Source organism: Patiria miniata, unplaced genomic scaffold (assembly GCF_015706575.1).
Source record: "Patiria miniata isolate m_02_andy unplaced genomic scaffold, ASM1570657v1 HiC_scaffold_23, whole genome shotgun sequence".
Lineage (NCBI taxonomy): Eukaryota > Metazoa > Echinodermata > Asteroidea > Valvatida > Asterinidae > Patiria > Patiria miniata.
Window position 1 is genome coordinate 3933057 of NW_024037062.1, and position 19860 is coordinate 3952916.

The following is a 19860-nucleotide window of genomic DNA, read 5'->3' on the forward strand; positions in this document are numbered from 1 at the left end:
AATTAGTACATGTTCAATACAATCAAATTGCAGTCTGGTAATGCAACAGCAAAGCAAACATACTAGTACAGTACTGTTTCATTTACATACAGTCTGATATTGTCTCCTTTTGGAGCTTGGCCAGTGCAACTCAGTTGGAGTCCTGTCCCTGGCATTTCAAACTGGCAGGCAATAAACTTCATACTCATAGGGAGTAAAGCCAGCCAGTAACATGTGCATTTACTGTACATGTGCATACATGTACATGTACACATGCTATGAATTATTCCATTTGGCAATATTTCCTCTTTATTGGGTAGAGGGCTGGTTGGTGGTTGATCCATTAATTAAATTGTTTTAAATATCTTTTTTCTCTTTAATGTAAGCATGACCTACATGTACAATCAAAGCCCCCCCCCCAACTAAGACCTTATATTAAAGCTATAGTCCATCATTTGTAATCTCCATAAATACAAAATGTACATGTAGACAGAGGCTCTGTTAACAGAAACCATGTGCTTAGCACGTCATGAAATTGGGCCCAGGTAAAGCACCAACATTTTTTCTTTCAAGCAGTCTCAAATCCAGTCTGGAATCAAGACTACACCTTCTGTACAAAATGTATAGTCCAGTGTAGTACACTGTACATGTTCTTGTTTGCGGCAGTCTCCCTGACTGTTCAAAAGAAACCTCAATCAAATTCTTTATCTGAATGTCTTGAAGGTTTCTGTACTGTACTGTATGCAAGGCCAGGAAGCAGAGAGGTCTCCAATACATGTTCAGGCATCACAATGATGAATTGTGTAGGAATTTCTGCACTCGCTCAGAAAACACCTTAGCTGTAGCCCCACCCTAGATACAGTTGCGCAGTACGCAGAACAGTGTACAGTATGTAGTGTGGACGTACATGTCTAGACGGTTATAAATACTTGCAAATGTCATACATCAATATATTGCATTGAGTTAAGATGCATGTAAGTATTTTGCTAGGTGAAGAAAGCAATAAGACTCTTTAGTTACGGTTGCATTCTACATGTACATGTACATGTATATCAACAAGTCTCTTTTGTGATTTTGTGAGGTTCATAAAAGAACTGAAGGACCTCAATGTTCTGGACAGTATGCTCTGCCCGTCGTCGGGAGACTGTTTTTCAGAACCTCACAAACTCACAAGAGATTTGTTACATGTACACATGTACATGGTGCAACACTCAACTTTCTCTTAATGAATTGAATTTAATCATACATCTACATACACAATTTAATTTACCAAAATATGCCACCCTACACTAAAATGCCACTAGAAAGGTGTACTGTATACATACATGTGCAACCTGTGTTCATCAGGAGTTTCCAATGTCCAGAAATGTGGGAGGGGGGGGACACGACTGACTCAATGTTTTAACCGGTATACATGGTATGACCTACCATGAGGACTCCTACAACAGGTAGATCATACTGTCTTAAACAAAATTGACCCTAGCAGCACATTTTTTTATGCAGCCCCACAGGTACTACATTGTGGGTACATACATGTACATGTATGTTGAATTATCGGTATGGCTCCATCGAACCAGTTTGACCAAACCAATAACAAACCATGCCATAGTGCTGTTGTTACTGGTACATTTGTATGTCACCGGACCAAAAGTTGTTATGTAATTGGTCAAAGTTCTCCTGAAGAGTCAAGAGGCCATGGGGATAGGTTCTTGTAAACACATTTTGTCAGACCAAAAGTGATTTTTTCAAACTAGATTGGACACAAATATTCATTTTCATAAAATATTCATCATATACACAATGTATGTTTCAATTTTCTAATGTATGCGTACAGACATACTGTACGGTATGTATTATTATTATTATTATTATTATTATTAATCATTTTTGGTAATGAAACCAAGGATTCCTCAAAAGCGCCCTAGGCACTGTAGCTCGCAAGCCTGAAGAAACCTGTGGAGAGAAGACAATGAGAAGAAGGTACAGCTTTAGACGTGGGAGGAAAAGCCCAGGAGAATATTCTGGGGAAAACCCACGGAATCAGGTAGGGACTGAAAACCCAATCCACATATTGGCCCAGGCGGGATTCGAACCCGGGTCACAGCGGTGGAAGGCGAGGAAAGTACCGCTACGCCAACCTGACTCCATGTACCATGTACATCAACCTTACCATCTTTACAAAATGTATGTGGACCTCACAACAAAACAGGTCCACATAATGCAACAAAAAAGTGTGGACTAAGCCAGGTCCACATAAGGTTTCACCCTTTCTGGAAAACAGGTTTAGAGGCATTTTTGGGTTAGGGTCATCTGTCGCAAAATGAAGAAGAACACTCAAGAAAATCAGGATAAAATATTTGGGTGGAGAGAGTTTTCGCAGTATGAGTAAAATATTTTGTCCTCCGGTTTTCCTTAACTGTGCGAATACAAAGGAATGTCCACATACGGTATGTACATGTACAAAATGTATGTAAGGTAGGCCTGTGTACCTACATACATGTACGTGTGTTTATGGTAAATCGAGGACACACACGTGCATCATCATCGATGAATCGAGGACAGGAACCGAATCGAAGATGACCAAATAGAGCAGTTGGAAAAAAGTTAGTACATCGTATGAAAAAAGGAAAAGGGAAGAGGAACAATAGAAAATCCTTGATTTACACCATACACAAACGTGTGTATGCGTGTACGTACATACTGGGTATGTACGCTGCTTTTTTGTTCAACCTTGTCTCCAAGGTGTCGAGCAGTACGCTCCCACCACTGCCTGTTCGCTCACCCTGGTACTGGATCATCCGGATGTATCCAAAATGCTTGGATACTATGCAAATTAGGCTCCCTGTGGGTTATGTGTTCTGAGGTATTAACAGCTTTACATTTTGTACCAGTTTCTGTTGACCTGTGTAACAATGTACATACTATGTACATGGTATTCTGTATGTCCTGGTGTACATTTAATAAGCCCATCTTGGCCTTATTGACAATCAACGCACTCTTTCCACTGATGGTCTTTATCCATGATTGCAGTGATTAATCTGACTCAACCCATGTACACTTTGTAGAGTTGTTTTGATGGCATATTAAATGATCTGTTTATTTTTAACTCTGTACGTGGTTTCTGAAGTTGAAATGAGAACCACTTCTGGCTGCAAGTTGAGAGTTGAATTTGCAATTCAACTTGTTTCAAGTGTCATCTACATGTGTGATGAATGACACCACTACATATATTTTACGTGATTTCTTTTTGAGTTTCGCAATTGATTTTGATTGATCAAGTCTTTCATAGTGTTTCAGTTTTGTCTAACAGTACAGGAGTCTATTTTTATTAAAGAATATTCCCTTAAATTATGCATGCATAAAAGGAGTTGTATTCCCATTAGGGATGATAAAGAAATGCACATTGTATAGTGTGGGAAATTGTTCATTACATGTACATGTAGTTACCACATACATGTACCGTACATTACGTACTAAAGTATGCACTATGCAGGAACGTGTGTGCACATAAACGTTCTGTTCATACAGTAGGCCTACACACCTACAGTGCATGTTTATGCACTACTGTATAGGGTACGCGTTGCTGCTGCTGTAAACATATGATACCTTTATGGAAGAGATGACCTTTCAAACAATCACCTGTACATAATTTAATAGCACAGTTCATATACCGGTATCTTCCGTACAACACCTGATAAATTTATTGTAAAGACTCAATATCTTAACTCATATACATGTATATGCACAGAAAGAGAAAATTTTACAGGAACGCCATGTACATTTGTAATTGTACCGGTACAATTGTACGTGATATAGAAATCTGTACAATTAAGTTGCACACGTACAGACTGTACATGTACACTTTTATGCATGTATCTTAATGTGTGAATAATATCAAAACATTCCAAGTACACTTTACATTAAATTAACCTCCATGTAGTGCAGTACAATTAGGTATCTACGACTATGTATACATCTGTACACGTATGGAAGATAAATAAGGAGACACCAAATCGTTGCGAGTTGCTGTGGAGAACTTTAATTTGTGACGTTTCGGAAAGTACAGTATAGGCCTATCACTTCCCTTCATCGGACCTAAGAACGATAACAAAATAAAACAAAGACGCAATGTAAGAAAAACTTAAAAAGAGCAAAAAATATTCAGATACAGTAAATATGAAATACAGCATAACAGAAACAATTCAAATCAACTTAAAACAAACAAGGGAGAGAATTCTTACATGTACCGGTACGGTGTCTTGCATATTTATGTAAATTCTACAATATATAGTTTACTTACATGTACTACAACAATGTACATAATGTATGTTCTTTTTAGTACAGTAGCTGCTGGGATTTTTAAGTTAATGAGGGCAAAAAGTCAATGTGCATTGTGCATGTGCCAGTTATACATGCATGTATGTACATTGTATAGTTTAATATTTGCATGAAAAACTGTTAAGCTCCAAACCTTTGAAAGAAATGAGCAACTGACCAGATTTTTGGCAAAAACATTACCATAGAGCTACACATATTTTATGCAGTGCACATCGCACATAGCAGTGTAATCCTAGGCTGTTTGGAGTCCATTACAATCCAATATTCCGCTGTGATGTGGTCCATGGCATTTTATAATGCCCTAGGGCATTGGTACTCAAGCTTCCATAGAGGTGCCATTTGCCCTGTGGGTCTGCAAAACACATGGATAATATCACAGCTGACAACAATTGTTTTCATTTTAAACAGTTTATCACAGCAGACTGTATTATATTTAATGAAGTTGTGTGGTTCTATTGAAAAGTACATCACAAGCAGTAGACTTCCAATAAGATCATGGAATGAAAGGCTTAATGCATGCAACATATGTACATTACGGATACTGATTCATGCCAATGTTTAATTTGGCAATCATTTAAAATACTTTCATACACTGTTTAAACATTTATACATGTAAATGGCTCCCACAGCCTGCTCCAGCACATATGTGCGTCACACGAAGAACAGGCATGGAAATTGATCTCATTTATGAAAAAATCAAACACACTTAATTACATTTAATATACCGGTATCTGGAAAATGAAGTAACAGATACATGTAACTGCCAATCATTGAAACATTTATAAATAGGCCTTGTGCGTTAAGACGGAGTCAAAGGGCAACAGTTTTGTATCACCTGGATCTACATGTAGGCATTTTGTACAATGCATTGTCACTAATTTAAAGTAATGAAACAGTGAGCACCGTCTGAGATACCCGGTACCATACCTGCAGCACATAATCTCTCTGAAACTTCATGGGATAAATACAAAGATGCCTCTGGAGCTTTGTGAATTTCAATTTGACAAGCATCCCTGATCTCTGTAAAATAAACTAGAAGGCAGATCACTGGAAAATTTGGTTCCATTTGGGAAACTGAGTGGATTTGAATTGTTTTCTTTTAAACAAGTAAACATTTGACGTCACATCCTTGAAGGGTACACTCTCATCTGATGATCACCACAATGTAGTGTTACATACACCTACATAGTGTGTTGAGTACCTGCCACATTTTAAAGGTCTGGGTTAAAGAAAATCCACTTGGTCTTAACTTAAGTACAAATGGAGAAAATGTTTTAAAAATTATCCTTGTTGTTTACATCTGATGTGGTCGTGCTAACATCAACATTTTGTTGTTCCTTACACTGCACAGAATGTTTACCGGTACATGTACATTGTACAATGAACATGTACAATGAACATGTACATATTTCCAGCAGTGAAAAGAGCTACCGGTATTCAGCAGCGTATCCAGCTTTTGATGTCGGAGGGGGGGGGGGGGGGGGGGGGGGGGGGGGCAACTGCACATGATCCGTACCCATCTTCCAAAACTGACCATTATTATGCATACTTTTCATGGTGATTGTAATGGTTGTTGAGCGGGTTTTCTTTTGTGGGATTGATGTCAGGAAAACTCTATAAAAATTAAAGTGGCCAGAAATCGCCTCAGATCGCACCACAGAGAGCTCTATTCCTTCCTCTATGCCTAGACACAGGCATGACAAGTAGCTCATTTTTCGCCTAAACTATAACAAATCATTTTATTATGTTTACGCATTGACATATCAATTTAAAACACAATGCAGTGTTTTGTTTAATACAGTCGAATCTCGTTGGTACAAACTCTGTTAATACAAAATTCTGGTTATAACAAACATAAAGCCTTAGTCCGACTGTGCATTTATGTGCACAATGAATGGGACTGATGTTCCTCTTAATAACAAACAATTTGGCTAGGTCCGAACGAGTTTGTATTAACAAGACTCGACTGTACATAGTATTATTCATTAGGACTTTTGGTTTTAGTGTGTCATATTTAATCAGTTGGAGAACCCCTCGACAGAAAGCATGTTTCTTTTGGGTGATCCAGCGGGAGCTGGTTATATTGTGTATGTTTTGTCGAAAATTTTCTTGTGTATTTCTGAGTATTTAATGTTTTTGTTTGAAATTGTTGTAACAAATGTATCCCGAAAAATGAAATAATTTGTAAAGTTGACAGATGTACAGCATGTGTAATTCACAGTGTAATAAACATACAATTGCAGTTTATAATGTGGGAATTAAGTGTCATTACAAACATCTCTACCTTGTTCATATACTCCTATTGATACCGTTCATGGGTGTGGCTTCTGCTGATAGATCAAGCCAACAGCAAAGACCTGCACAGTCTAGGTGACCAACATAATGTACAATATGTACTTAAATATTATTGTATCGCATGTACATGTAGGCCTACATGTATTTATACACCATGCATTTCAGGGTGTCTGCATAGACTTTTATACTTTGATGCATTCAAATCAGCTTGGTATGAAATGTACCCATCATTCAAGAAATTATAATCATTAAATTACATATGAACATGTGTATGTAGCAAAGTAAACTCTGGGAATTTTTCTCTTCACAAACGGTATTTTCATTAAACCCCTTTGCTATTCACATCCAAAGGGTTGCTCCAACGACACTACAACTTTATGCTTTGTTGAAGATTGTTAGAATCCCTACCTATAGATCTTGGATTTTAGTTGCATGCACTGATTTGCACATGTTTGAAATCCACAATGTACATTTTGTACATATTGCTGTGCACACAACTGTCATGAATGAAATGACAATGTGCACTTTATTGTATGGTATGGGTACCCTGGAATTCTGGAGAACATCAAGCTGATACCCGATCAAGATCAGGTAGTGGCGTATTTGTGTTAAGGGTTGAAAATGCGGGGAGCTATGTAAGGATGGTTTGGTTGAACAGACAGTTACTGTAATGTGAGAGATACATTGTAGGCCTCCAGAATAAGAAACTAATAGCCCCATTTAGGCTAACAGATTATAATGTAACAGTCCAATTGACAGTTTTGTTGGGAAGTGTAATATATCTGGGAAGATTGGTGTTGGAAGAGTGACTGCCTTAAAAACGAAATCCCTAGAAATGAACTGTATAATTTCCAGAAATGAAAAAGCCCTTTAGGAGGTTTGTTAGAAAGTTAATACAGCTCCCCCCTCCCAAAAAAAACCCCTAAACTGGAACCGTAAAAATGTTTTTTGTATAATCTGCATACTTTGTACGTGACTGCAGAAAAATTCGGAACTTTGCGTAACACGAACTTCCGATATCTCAAAATGTTTATCCATTTACTTGAAATTTTACTTACAGTGTATCAAGATTTCACAGTAGTTCCAAAAGACAAGTGCTACATTTCATTTGTGCATGTACCGGTACATGTATATTACAGACGGTACATGTACATGCAGGAACGTGTACACTTTGCTTATGGTAGATGGCATTCCATCTCCGTAGTGGCAGCCAATAGCATGATTGCATCCTGTATTTAATGTGAGAAATGTCCTTGCCATTGCAAGTATTGCTTTATTGGTCTGTGTGGTATCCCTGTGGCTATTGTGCTTGTAATCGCATGCATTCACACACATTTGCCTTTGTGACATTCATCCCAACCCACCCTAGAAACCCTGAGTGTAGTAAGGCAACATTATAGCTGTGTGATTACACACTGTGTAGCTAGCTCACTCAATGGCAAGAACATGCCTTTGATGTAGAGTCAAGTAATAACAACGGCAGCTAGGTCTCTAGGGTTCTGTTGATCCATGATAATAATGGAAAAAGGTTTTAGGGATAATTACATTTCTTAAGCATGTACTGGTACCGTATATGTACATGTAGTTCACCTGTGAGAAAACATGTTGGTCATCAACTTGAAAAAAAAATCTGTTTCTATTTTTTGTTTAATATCACAAGGTTTTAGACTAACTGTCCGAGCTGATCATTGACAGCTTCAGTTTTTGTGTTGCTTGCTGTCCTTGTTTGTTTTTGGCTGCCCTCTATAACTGTACGTACACCTGTGAATTTTAAAATTCCAGACATGCACATTAATATCAATCAACTTGCACTAGTTACATTTTCACATGTTGCTTGTTAAAAATGATGAGCATTCACTAAAAGCATTCAGTACATGTATTGTATTGTATTGTATTGTTTTTATTTCCATTTGTCACAAATTAATATAATGCTAATGCAACAGTTTATTTACTACAACAATAACTAAACTTAATAGAATGCTAATACCGGTACATGTACAACACTTTGATCAATTAAACATAAATGGTGACAGATGGGGGAACCAGGAAAAACGCCTAAGCTTATACAGAGCCTGGTCCCGTTTGTGAATAACTTATTAAATAAACAACAATTAAAGCTATAAATTAAATCAGTGATCAATAAATTAATTAATTAATTAGTTGGCATAATAGTAGAAAAACTGAAGGAAATTGAAATATACTAATTTACATTAATAAATACCTTGGAGAGTTGATGGTTTCTGATTGGTCGAGACTCGATCACGTGGCCGGGAATTAACGGTGATAATGGACCGGCTTCAAAGATCAAGCGAATAAATGGCCCCTGAACCAGCATTGATCCAGCCCCGTTCAGCCCCATGCAAGCCACTGATTGGTCAAAATATAGTAACAGTCCTGCGGTAGCTTTTAACAATTGAGCACTGCACATGCGCTCAACCCCCATTGCGTGAGACTGACGCGCGCGTACGCAACACAGTTGCTAGGGATGCGTGCGTGCGCGCGCGTAAGGAAGTTTTCAAACGACATCGTACAGCAGTGCAGTATATACTGAGGATGTTTACGACGAAAGTGTAGATCTACGATTTATTTTCTTTGAACTCTTCACCCACCGACATATTTACCTTTCCTAAACCAAGCATCTTTGTAATTCCGGACACAAGGAATGTGTAAACGAGATTTCAGCTTCCCCCATCAGGTAAAGATATGAAAACATTGTTGTAATTTGTTTCACTACGGCAGCAGTTTCTGTTGAGTTTACATCGCTATAGCTGTTAAGCTAAAATATGGCCCATGAACATGAACACAAAAAAGTCTGGAAATATCGCCGAAAGAAAGTCACAAAATTGGAGCATTTTAACTGTTTATTTCGTTAAAAAGGTATTTATTAATGGGAATAACAGTGTGAGGATCCGGTCTTCACTGCGTGATAATGACCGGGTGTGGGGGTGACCGCTGTTAATGGACCTCGACTTCGTCTAGGCCCATTAACAGCGGTCACCCCCACACCCGGTCATTGTCACACAGTGAAGACCGGATCCTCACACTGTTATTCCCTTAATATAACATTTGATTATAATGGAGTGTGACTTATACAAATGTGAATTACGGGTGCACGTCTTATATAATACCGGAAATAAGTAGATTTTTTAGATATGGGCAATTCCACACCAAAGTGGACATGACACCAAAAAATTCAAATACATGTGACTTAAACAAATTTGGCATCAAATGAAAGCTAAAAGTCTATATTTTCAAGATTTGAAGTCGGAATTTTATTTTTGATACATTTCGGTACCAAAAAATAGGATTACGTAATAATCCTGTTTTAATCCTAAAAATGTGATTAATAGTGATATGAAAGTATTCTACCAATACACACACAAAATGACAGTACTAATGCCATCAGTTTCTGTCATGAGAAAGTATTGGTCTTGAAAAACCGACTGAAACTTGTTTTTAACGTTTTGCGTAATTTGTTTCGCTTCAGTGACTTCTAATATTTCAGCCTTCGAAAATGTCCTTCCGTTACCGAAAAAATACATATTTTGCAAAGCAAGTTAAGGTAGGCCTTCAATATGACATCATAACTGACACTGCTGTACTTCTAGTTTTTTAATTACAATCAATTAAATCACGTCCTTCCGTTACCAAATTGGTAACGGAAGGACGGTAACGGAAGGACAAATCATATTTTTATCAAATGTTACGACATTTGTGCTCATGTTTGAAAAATGAAAATCTCTGCAAATACATGCATGTATAATGAGCATTGAAAGGACATTCATGTGACCCACCTTCACAAAAGCGGGATAAGCAGGGCAAGGTGTCTATTACAAAGGATGGCACAGGCATATAACATGTACAATGTACATGTACATACATACATGCCGATGTACCAGTATGTACCGGTACATGTATGGAGTTGTTGCAGAAAATCAAATCATAAAGTAGCTGCCATCAGCATTCATGGACAATAGAGAAAGATACAAATTCTGTGAAGCCATTCCAGAAACAAATTAAGTCAAAAATTAGATGGCAGAAAGTACTGGTACTTTGGCAGTTTGGGGCACTTTCATTCAATTTACATACATGTTGTGTAAGATATATCTTTTGAATTTACATGTATGCACAGTCCGAAAGAAGGGTATAGGGGTAAGCTGATTCCAGAGAAGGGGGCCTTGGTGTCTTACTGTTTTCATGAATGATGTGGTCCTAGCCCTACATGTACCAATGTGAATTTTTTTGGCTGATCTTGTGTTATGTAAATGGACATCTAGATTCCTCACAAACATGGACCTGATATTTGTACAGTTCAAAAATATTTAGTGTTTTATATTGTCTAAAAAGGGGCGCAGAGTGTACACGGCACACACGTATGTTTGGAAGTTTGTACATGTACCAGGATGACAACGGAAGTGCCAATAATAGTGGTGCTCGGTGAGTGCAATAATGAAGTGTGCATGAAATTATGCTATTGCATTCTGCAGTAACATTCTAAGCTGCCGGTATAAGTGCAATATGTGGTTTTATAACACCTATCCCACAGATTCTGTGTCTTGATTGGCCGAGAGCAAGTCACATGTTACTTTCTAATTTTGCTATCTTTCTGTGCACGGCCAAAAGTACTATACCCGTAGCAACCAAAGTACTATACCATTAGCAACCAAAGTACTATTTCCACGGCGCTGTATTTGTGTGCAAATGGATGCTGGTGTGCGCGTTGCACGTAACGCGTATTGTTCCAAAGAGAGCGCGCCGCAGACTTGGGTTCAAACATTTCGTGAAGGGTACCGTAGTTTGGAAAAGAGAAATACATTTTCCACTAATTTTGTATTGAAATTGAAGTTTATTTCAACTGTGTTCAGATTTAGATAATTTAAAATATTAAAATCAAGCAGAATCTGTGGGTGAAGTGTTATAAAACAAATATTGAATGCTTTATCTCGTGGTGAAGTAAAACTAGCCTCCCTCGGTGATCCATGGAGCATTCTACATTTGTATTTTCCCTCGGTTTCGCCTCGGGAAAATAGAATGTCCATGGATCACCTCGGGAGGCTAGTTTTACTACACCACTCGAAGCATTCAATATTTGTATAGCATTATACATTACATGTACATGTACATGTATGAAGGTTGAGGACATGTTCCATGTTTTGTGTCTGCATGTATCAGACTTTTGCAGTCAGAATCTTACAAACAGAATGAAATGATTGATGATGCCGTTTGTTCAAGAAGTCTGCTGCAAGTATGTACATCTAGTCCCTCAGTGTTGACCTCAATGGCATTTCTGTCATGTGCCCATGATGCACAGGTATATATTCTTCTTGTGCGATACAGTACAGGTTTTGGGTGTTGATGTACATGTACATGTACGCCAACGGTATGCATGTGAGTCTGAATTGAAAACAGTTTTTAAATAACTTCAGTACCATTTCAGGCAAATGAAAACTGTTTCCAGTTCAGACATGACTTAATTTAGTAATTTGATTATTCATAGTTGGATTTTTTCAGATATTTGTGTTGGCAATGTGCCAATACCAATTTTTTTCCAAGTGCCTTTCTGCAATCTAAATTGAATGTGCCAGTCGGAAATTGCTGCCAATCGGGATTTGCATGTGCCTGTTGAAAAATTGACAATAAGTTTAATTAGCATATTAAGAACATTGGGCTGACTATACTGTGTAGTGTTCCGCAGTTGATAGGAATAGTGCTTATACCTAATTGTAGATCTCAGTTTTGTCACTCCACAAAGAGACTGATCAAATATATGAACATAAAAGTACACTCAAATCACCATAGAGGTGTTATTTTGTTTCTTCTTGAGAACATGCCATAAGCTCATGATTTCTCAGGCATTCCACAATAATGCCAGATTCCTTGCCACTACGTAAGTTACGTCAGTTAGTGATACCGCCTACCCCCCCCCCCCCAAATTCACACAATACATTGATTAATAATTGTGGTAGGACTCTAATATATGTAGCTATTACTTACATGGGGCCGTGGCATAAGTCCGACGCCTCATAGGTCCGACGCCTCATAAGTCCGAAATTTCGGACTTATGAGGCGTCGGACTTACGAGGCATAAAATTTATTTATTCCGCCTCATAGGTCCGACGCCTCATAAGTCCAACGCCTCATAAGTCCGACAACGGAAAAACGAGGCGTTTAATTTGTCGGACTTACGAGGCGTCGGAGCTATGAGGCGTCGGAGCTATGAGGCGTCGGACTTATGAGGTGTCGGACCTATGAGGCGTCGGACTTATGGGCCTTTATTTGGTTAGGGGATGCGATTTTGTCGGACTTATGAGGCGTCGGACCTATGAGGCGTCGGACTTATGAGCAGACCCCACTTACATGTAGATGTACTCATGCAAAAAATCATGGATGTAAAAAGTTCTGATATTTTTTTGAAGATAAGTGAGGCTGCAATAGAGTTTGATGTCAAGGATGCTACTTGGTGTTTTTACCCCGAGACCCCTGTTTTGCCCTGGGTAAAAACACCCACTCACAAGACATTATTAAAGGGAAGATAAAATATTTGCAAACATCATAAAACAAAAAGATCAAATTATCACGAAATACCTCACTGGATTGTTAGGGAATGACAGTCTAAAGCATCCTGTAAAATCGTGGGGCCTGGTGTGCTGTCATTTTCAAGAAAAATGGGATTTTTCCAATGCTGGTCGGCTGACCAGCATTGGAGAAAACTGGCTTTTTTCAAAAAAATGCTCCTAATTTTTCATAATTAGTTATTCCGCGTTTTCATTGCAATTGATTACACACAGTCTGTGAAGGGGTACAAGCCTGCTAGACTGCATTCTTGGACCTTACAATTCCCCAAAGTCTGCAAATTGCTCCGTTTCATCTTAAGTGGGGTCAGGGAACCAGACTAAAAGAACATGATAGGTTTTCTTGGTTTTTCCTGCATCTACAAGTCCAAAACGTGAAACAAGTCATTTTAACAATATTTGCTATAACATACCCGGTACTAATCCTCCAAATCCATTTATTTCCAAAAATTGCCTCAAAAGTAAATTTTGTACATTCCCTTTAAGCAAATAAAAAAAATTATTATTAATTAAACCTTCTTAAAGGGAATATACAACATTTGCAAACATCGAAAAATAAAACTACCAAGTTTTTACGAAATACCTTACTAGGATGTTGGTAAATGATAGTCTCAAGCATTTTGTAAAATTATGGCACCTGGTGTGAAGTCATTTTCAAGAAAATGGTATTTTTGTATACATTTCCAACGGTGGTCGGCCGACCAGCGTTGGAAAAACCTAACTATTTTTGAACTACTGCTCCAAATTAACCATTTTTTCAGTCCAAATTTTGTTTGCTATTGGTTACATGTTTCATGAACGGGTGCAGGCCAGCTAGACTGGTTCCCGTGCCCTACAATTTTCCATCATCTATAAATTGATCCATTTTATCTTTTGTGGAGTCGGGGAACCAGACTACTTAAACATTTTTGTTTTTCTTGGTTTTTCCAACCTTTTCGAACACAAAACTTCAAAAATGTCAGTGTAACAATATTTGATCTATATATATACTAACCCCTCAAATAGTTCATTTCTGAAAATTACATCAAAAACCAATGATGTACATTCCCTTTAATATAATATCAACTAAAGAATAATAAAAAAATAAAATGTATTTTTTTTTTATATAAAATAATTTTAAGTGATGTACATGTATGTATACATTGTAGGCTAAACCTTTGACGGTCATTTTTTAAAACTTTATATTTCACATTGTTTCAACATCACCTACATACCCTTGTAATTTGTTAATGAATTTAATTTTTTTATTATTATTAATTTTATTTACATTGTACTTCTTAGAAATATATTCCATTTAATAATTCATCTGATCATATTTTACTAGCAGTGGAAACAAATAAAGTGGGCGTTTTTACCCCATGGACGTTTTTACCCCAGTTTACCCTATTGGATGCACAATCATTTGCTGCGCTGCTATCATTGACGAGCTATTACCGGTATCACAACAATGTGTTGGGAATCTTGTAAAATCCCCCCTGAAAAGTGGGGGAAATTAGTATACAAATTTGCTTCTGTAGACAAATACGGTCCATTTTTGGTAGCAAGCATACTACATTGAAAGAGTTGCCATGAAGATGCACAAAACTCTGGTAGCATTTTGTACATATATACACTTTCAAGTGCGTATGCTACTGGCTGAAATTTGGCAGTTTGGTTCAGAGTTCCCATAGACAGGGATGTGTTATAGATGAAAACTGACATGATGTCAAGATGACGTCACTGTATGATTTTATATAGATTTTTGAAGTTTTCTATATTATCGCCATATCTCATGAACACATTGTGCGAAATTCAAAATTCCTTTTGTGATAGGTTTGTTAGCTTATAGATATTTGCACGAAAAATTTTACAAATTTGTGACGTCATGATCATGTCAACAACTGACATTTGGTACCAGCAAAATTTTACATAACATGCACTTTGAACTTTGTTCGTATGTTGAATTGATCATTTACATGACTGCACATCGACAAAAAGTATAAACTCCTGTAAACATTAATACGGAAAAGCCATGTATATTCTGTTCCTAAACAGACATAGAACTAGTTTTGTTTTGAATATGTTCGAATACTACAGATATGATTAATATTCAATACACATAAATGGGCAATTTCAGCATGATGACAGAGCCAATTAAATAACCATGATATCTTATTAATGATTCAGAGAAATGATCCAAAACTCCTAGTCTGTAATCTCCTTGACCATTACCAGATGATGGATGTTTGAAAAAGAGCAATTTCACGGATTTATCAACCTCAATGTTAAAACTTCAAAAAATCCAAAAGCCACAAATGAAACATGTTTATCATTTTGAAACTTATTATCTGTATTTCACTGAAATATAGTTTATTTCTAGCAATGTTCAATAGTTCAGCTGTTAATTACGTTTAACTGAAAAATAAACTAACAGACTCATAAAAAAAATCTATTTGTCTGAGTACGTCCAACACCATGGTGTTTCGAGCCCATTTCTACTACATGTACATGTATGTACATGTTCATCAAAAATGATTTTTAGTTTTTAATCATTGTAGTAACTAAATGATATATTTTATCATAATTAAACTCCACTATATGATTTATAACATTGTCCAAAATGTACAAACGTCAGACACCGTGCCCAAAATACATGTCAGGTTAATTCACTGATTTCTTAATGTCTGTTACAGACATTGCATCATCATCATCATCATCATCATGCTGGAATTGCCCAAATGTACAAACAAAGCACATTCTTTGCTCAAGTATGTATACATGTACATACCTCTGCATAATAGCAAACTGTACAATTCAATTTTATATTGAAGTAGAAGCCACTGTATTCACAAAATGTACGTATGTATGTACATGTACATGTATAAGTACCGATATGTACGCGTACATGTACATATGTACCAGTATATGTACCGTAGTTGCATGAGCACTGAGTGAGGTACTGTAATCAAATTTTCTAGTGCCCTGGAAAGAGCCCATTCAAGTTATTAATGCTTGCTGGTGATTGACAGGTACATGTACGTGTAGATAACATATTAAATGGTTTCATTCAATCATGGTTATGCGTGCATGTCATGCATTGCCAATTCTTTCACTGCCAAACCTAAACCAAATCACCATTTTAAATTTCCAAATGAAACTGGAACCCAGACTTGAGGATTGGCTTGCAAGCTTTAGAGTTTCATAGTTGGCTTGATGACTGGCTGATAAGAGATTGCCTAGCCATTACTGGCCATATTCTATCTCCGTCGGTAAGGTTTCTAGACTGTCAACTATAGATGCAGTATGGATAGAGTGACAAGCGTTAATGTGGAGTGTAGGTTATCAGAGTACAAGCAGCTGCTGAATGACACAGGGAAACAACAGGGAGAACATGTATACATGTACATGTATATGTACATGTACAATATTGTAATCTTATCAGCGGCCAGTTTGGTCTCAAAATTCTCTTGTTCCCCCTCCCCCAAGTTTTAAAAATTGCTGCATTAAAATTTACATAAGAGACTTACATGAAATAACTAATGGCTCATAATTAGTCATGGATATTTTGCACATCTTGTGGATTTTTTTCTTACAATGACTAGTGCCAAATAAAATGCATGTTGAAAAAATATACCATGTACATGTACATGTACATGCACAGAACATGCACCTGTACTGTACCGGTACACGTACATTGTACATACATGTACACTGTTCATGCTCATGCATACATTTTGAAAGGAATAAGAATGTTATTCCTCAATGATTTTGAAACTGTCAGTCGCAAGAATTTTCACAGTCTTGTGTCTGCATTTAGGGCTATACACACCGGTACTTGGCGTACATGTACTGCACATTGCTACACGGGCCTATAGCATATGGTACATATGTAATTTACTACAATCCACTTCATCGAGAAGTAGATACTTAATATGTGCATGGCACTTGTTGGAGGCACGGTCGTTTCACCACTTGTAGCTTGCAGTTCTAGCTGTGTAATTACATACGTACGTACCGTACATGTACCTTTTATGTTCCATTGTTTTGTCTCCCTTACACCTGTACCTACGTGAAATTTCAAGATTATTTACAGCAAAACACATGCAGTCAGTCATAACTGTTGGCCTGGCCATACAGTGTGCAAGTACATTTACGATGTAGATGTATATTCTTGTATTCTCCCATTCACTGTCACAAGTTGAATGAGGAATAAGTGAATCAAAAACAAATTAAAGTGTTCTTTGCTGACACTGTGCTTGAAATATTTGCCAGACGGTGGAAGTGTTTAATTTTAATCTTTAAAGACATACATGTAGTCCATCATTAGTAATTTGTGCATTTTGTTCGTTTGAAGCAACAAAAGTGTTCAAAATCTAATGAAGGATACTGAACAACTAACCTGATGAAGTTTCAGCTCAGCTTGAGCTGTATATTCCGAGAAAAACAGCATTCTAGGATCTCAATTTCAAATCAAAAGTTGCTGAATCATGTTTTGAATTGTTTTGAATTGCAGCTTTACGCGATGTCGCGCACGGATCCGACGAATTATAGCAACCGTGTGCACATGTGCGTCGTGCCAATGCTTGCGCGCGCTGCGCCGAATAACAAAACGAACTACTAATTTAAATTTTCCTACAGTGCTTCTTAAGACGCACCGTTGGAAATGCCTTCTTTCGTTGATTTCTTCAAAATGAGAGTTTGCCAGAAAGAATAATTTCACAGGAAGTTTAGTCCCCTAACTATCTTTCAACCAAGTATGTTTTTCAACAATAATTACGCCAGTTACTTTTTTGGATAGCTGCAAATGATGGACTCCGGCTTAAATTGTATGTTGCTTCCAACTTCTTGCAAACTCCCACCAATGTGTATAACTGGGTGAGTTGATGAGCTCATCCAGTACATGGTTTTGTGACCAGTATGTTGGCAACTTGGCTAAGTTTTGTGAATCAGTGGTAAGAATATGGTTCAGCTCAGCAATAAATGTGTTACCGGTACATTTTAACTGTGCATGAAGTACATGGACGTATGAAACTTACACACTGGAACTGATGATAGATTTTTTTCTCTTTATGATTTATTGCAGGATCCTCGATTCAATTGTGAAATTGACCTGCAAACAGGGTACAAAACCAGAAGTATGCTGTCTATGCCCATCAAAGCCCCGTCAGGGGAAGTGATAGGTGTGGCGCAGGTCATTAACAAGATTGGCAGTAAAGACAGACACGAAGCCTTCACTGATAGTGATGAAAAGGTAGGTCAATTGTCTAGCTTTGAGTAAAACAAAGTGACACCAATCCTGGATGAAATGAAATTCTAGTCGTTCCCTGGATCACTGAGGAGGTTCTTTCATAAGTCAATTGAGCCAGATATTTCTAACAATGTCCATTTCTATTGGTTCATGTGTTGGCTGCAAAGTGTGAAACAAATTATTGTATCTATTTATAGTAGAACGTACTGCATTATTTTCAGATGTGCTCACTTCATTACATCATCAAGGTATCTTGAATTTCTTCTGTCATAACCTGGATAATCCAATAAAATATTGAAATATCCAAATTTGATAATGTTAACATAAAATCCAAGTTTCTGATGAAATTGCTATTGGAATTTAACTGAGAGTTAGACACAACCATGAAGGTGCTTGTAATCATGCACAGTTTGAGAATGAACTTGAACAAAGCCAGGTGCCAAATTGTACAGGTACAGGTATGTAAACCTTTGCATCACAAAGCTAAGAAATCATTCCGAGTTATAATATTGAACCAGAACATTTTTTCACATGTGAATGATATCTTTTTTGAGTTGTATGGTTCTAAGAAGGATCAGTTGGTTTAACTCAATGTTTGGAACAGTGTGCTCTGTGTGTCATCAGGAGACACAATATGAGGAAACTTTCAAGTCTCCTGATGACGAGAAGAGCATACTGTTTAAAATGTCGAGATAAACCAATTGGATCTTCTCAGAACCACACAACTCAAAAGAGATATCATTCACGTGGTGTTACCGCAAACCTCCCATTCACTGTGTAATGTGTGAAAATTGTACAAGTGCAACCGCTTTAAGTGGACATGGCAGAAAAGTGGAATATTTGTGAAATCTTCAGAACTACAACCAAATTAAAGGGGCCAATGAGACCTTTCAATTGAGTGGTGTGTCAGTGAGATTAAATTTTTTTTTTTTTTTTTAATGGGGGGGGGGTTTAAACAGAAATTGGGGCTTGGGGGGGGGGCTAAAATTATTAATTTTAGGTTCAATTATTACTTAGTTTCTTGGGCAGACAAACTATAATGGGATTAACCTTAATGTGAGTTACTGGGCATTCCTGTTTGTCTATACATGTACCTGAATTTGGTCTACCATTTTTATTGTCCACATTTCATACTTTTGTATAGTAGGTATGCGGTACCGTATCACATAAAAATGACTATTGCAGATTCACTCTGAGTATTGCTTTTAATTTCTGGCATGTCCTTTTTTTGTGCAATGCAAGAAACCACATTTCCAAAGAGTGCCGTTCTCATATGAGGGATTAGGTACCTGTTCAAAGTAGTTTTTTAGGTCATAAGGGAAAAGCCTTGAATGCTTGTGTTGTTTTTGCAACAACAAAAAAGGAAACAGATAGTCCGACTAGTATGAAGACCACAGCACTCGGATTAAAAGGACACACAAAAATTTAAGTTACCGTGGAATTGCCCAG

The 19860-nt window shown here is 37.3% G+C and overlaps 1 protein-coding gene across 2 annotated transcripts in view; it reads left to right on the forward strand.

Annotated features, from left to right (window-relative positions):
• The window catches only part of LOC119731341 (dual 3',5'-cyclic-AMP and -GMP phosphodiesterase 11-like), a 63840-nt gene that overhangs the window by 11819 nt on the left and 32161 nt on the right, over window positions 1-19860 (forward strand). For both annotated transcript variants that reach the window (XM_038204516.1, XM_038204515.1), the window contains exon 2: window positions 18247-18414. In XM_038204516.1, coding sequence (XP_038060444.1) covers window positions 18247-18414 — 168 coding nt within the window. The remainder of the gene's footprint in view (window positions 1-18246; window positions 18415-19860) is intronic.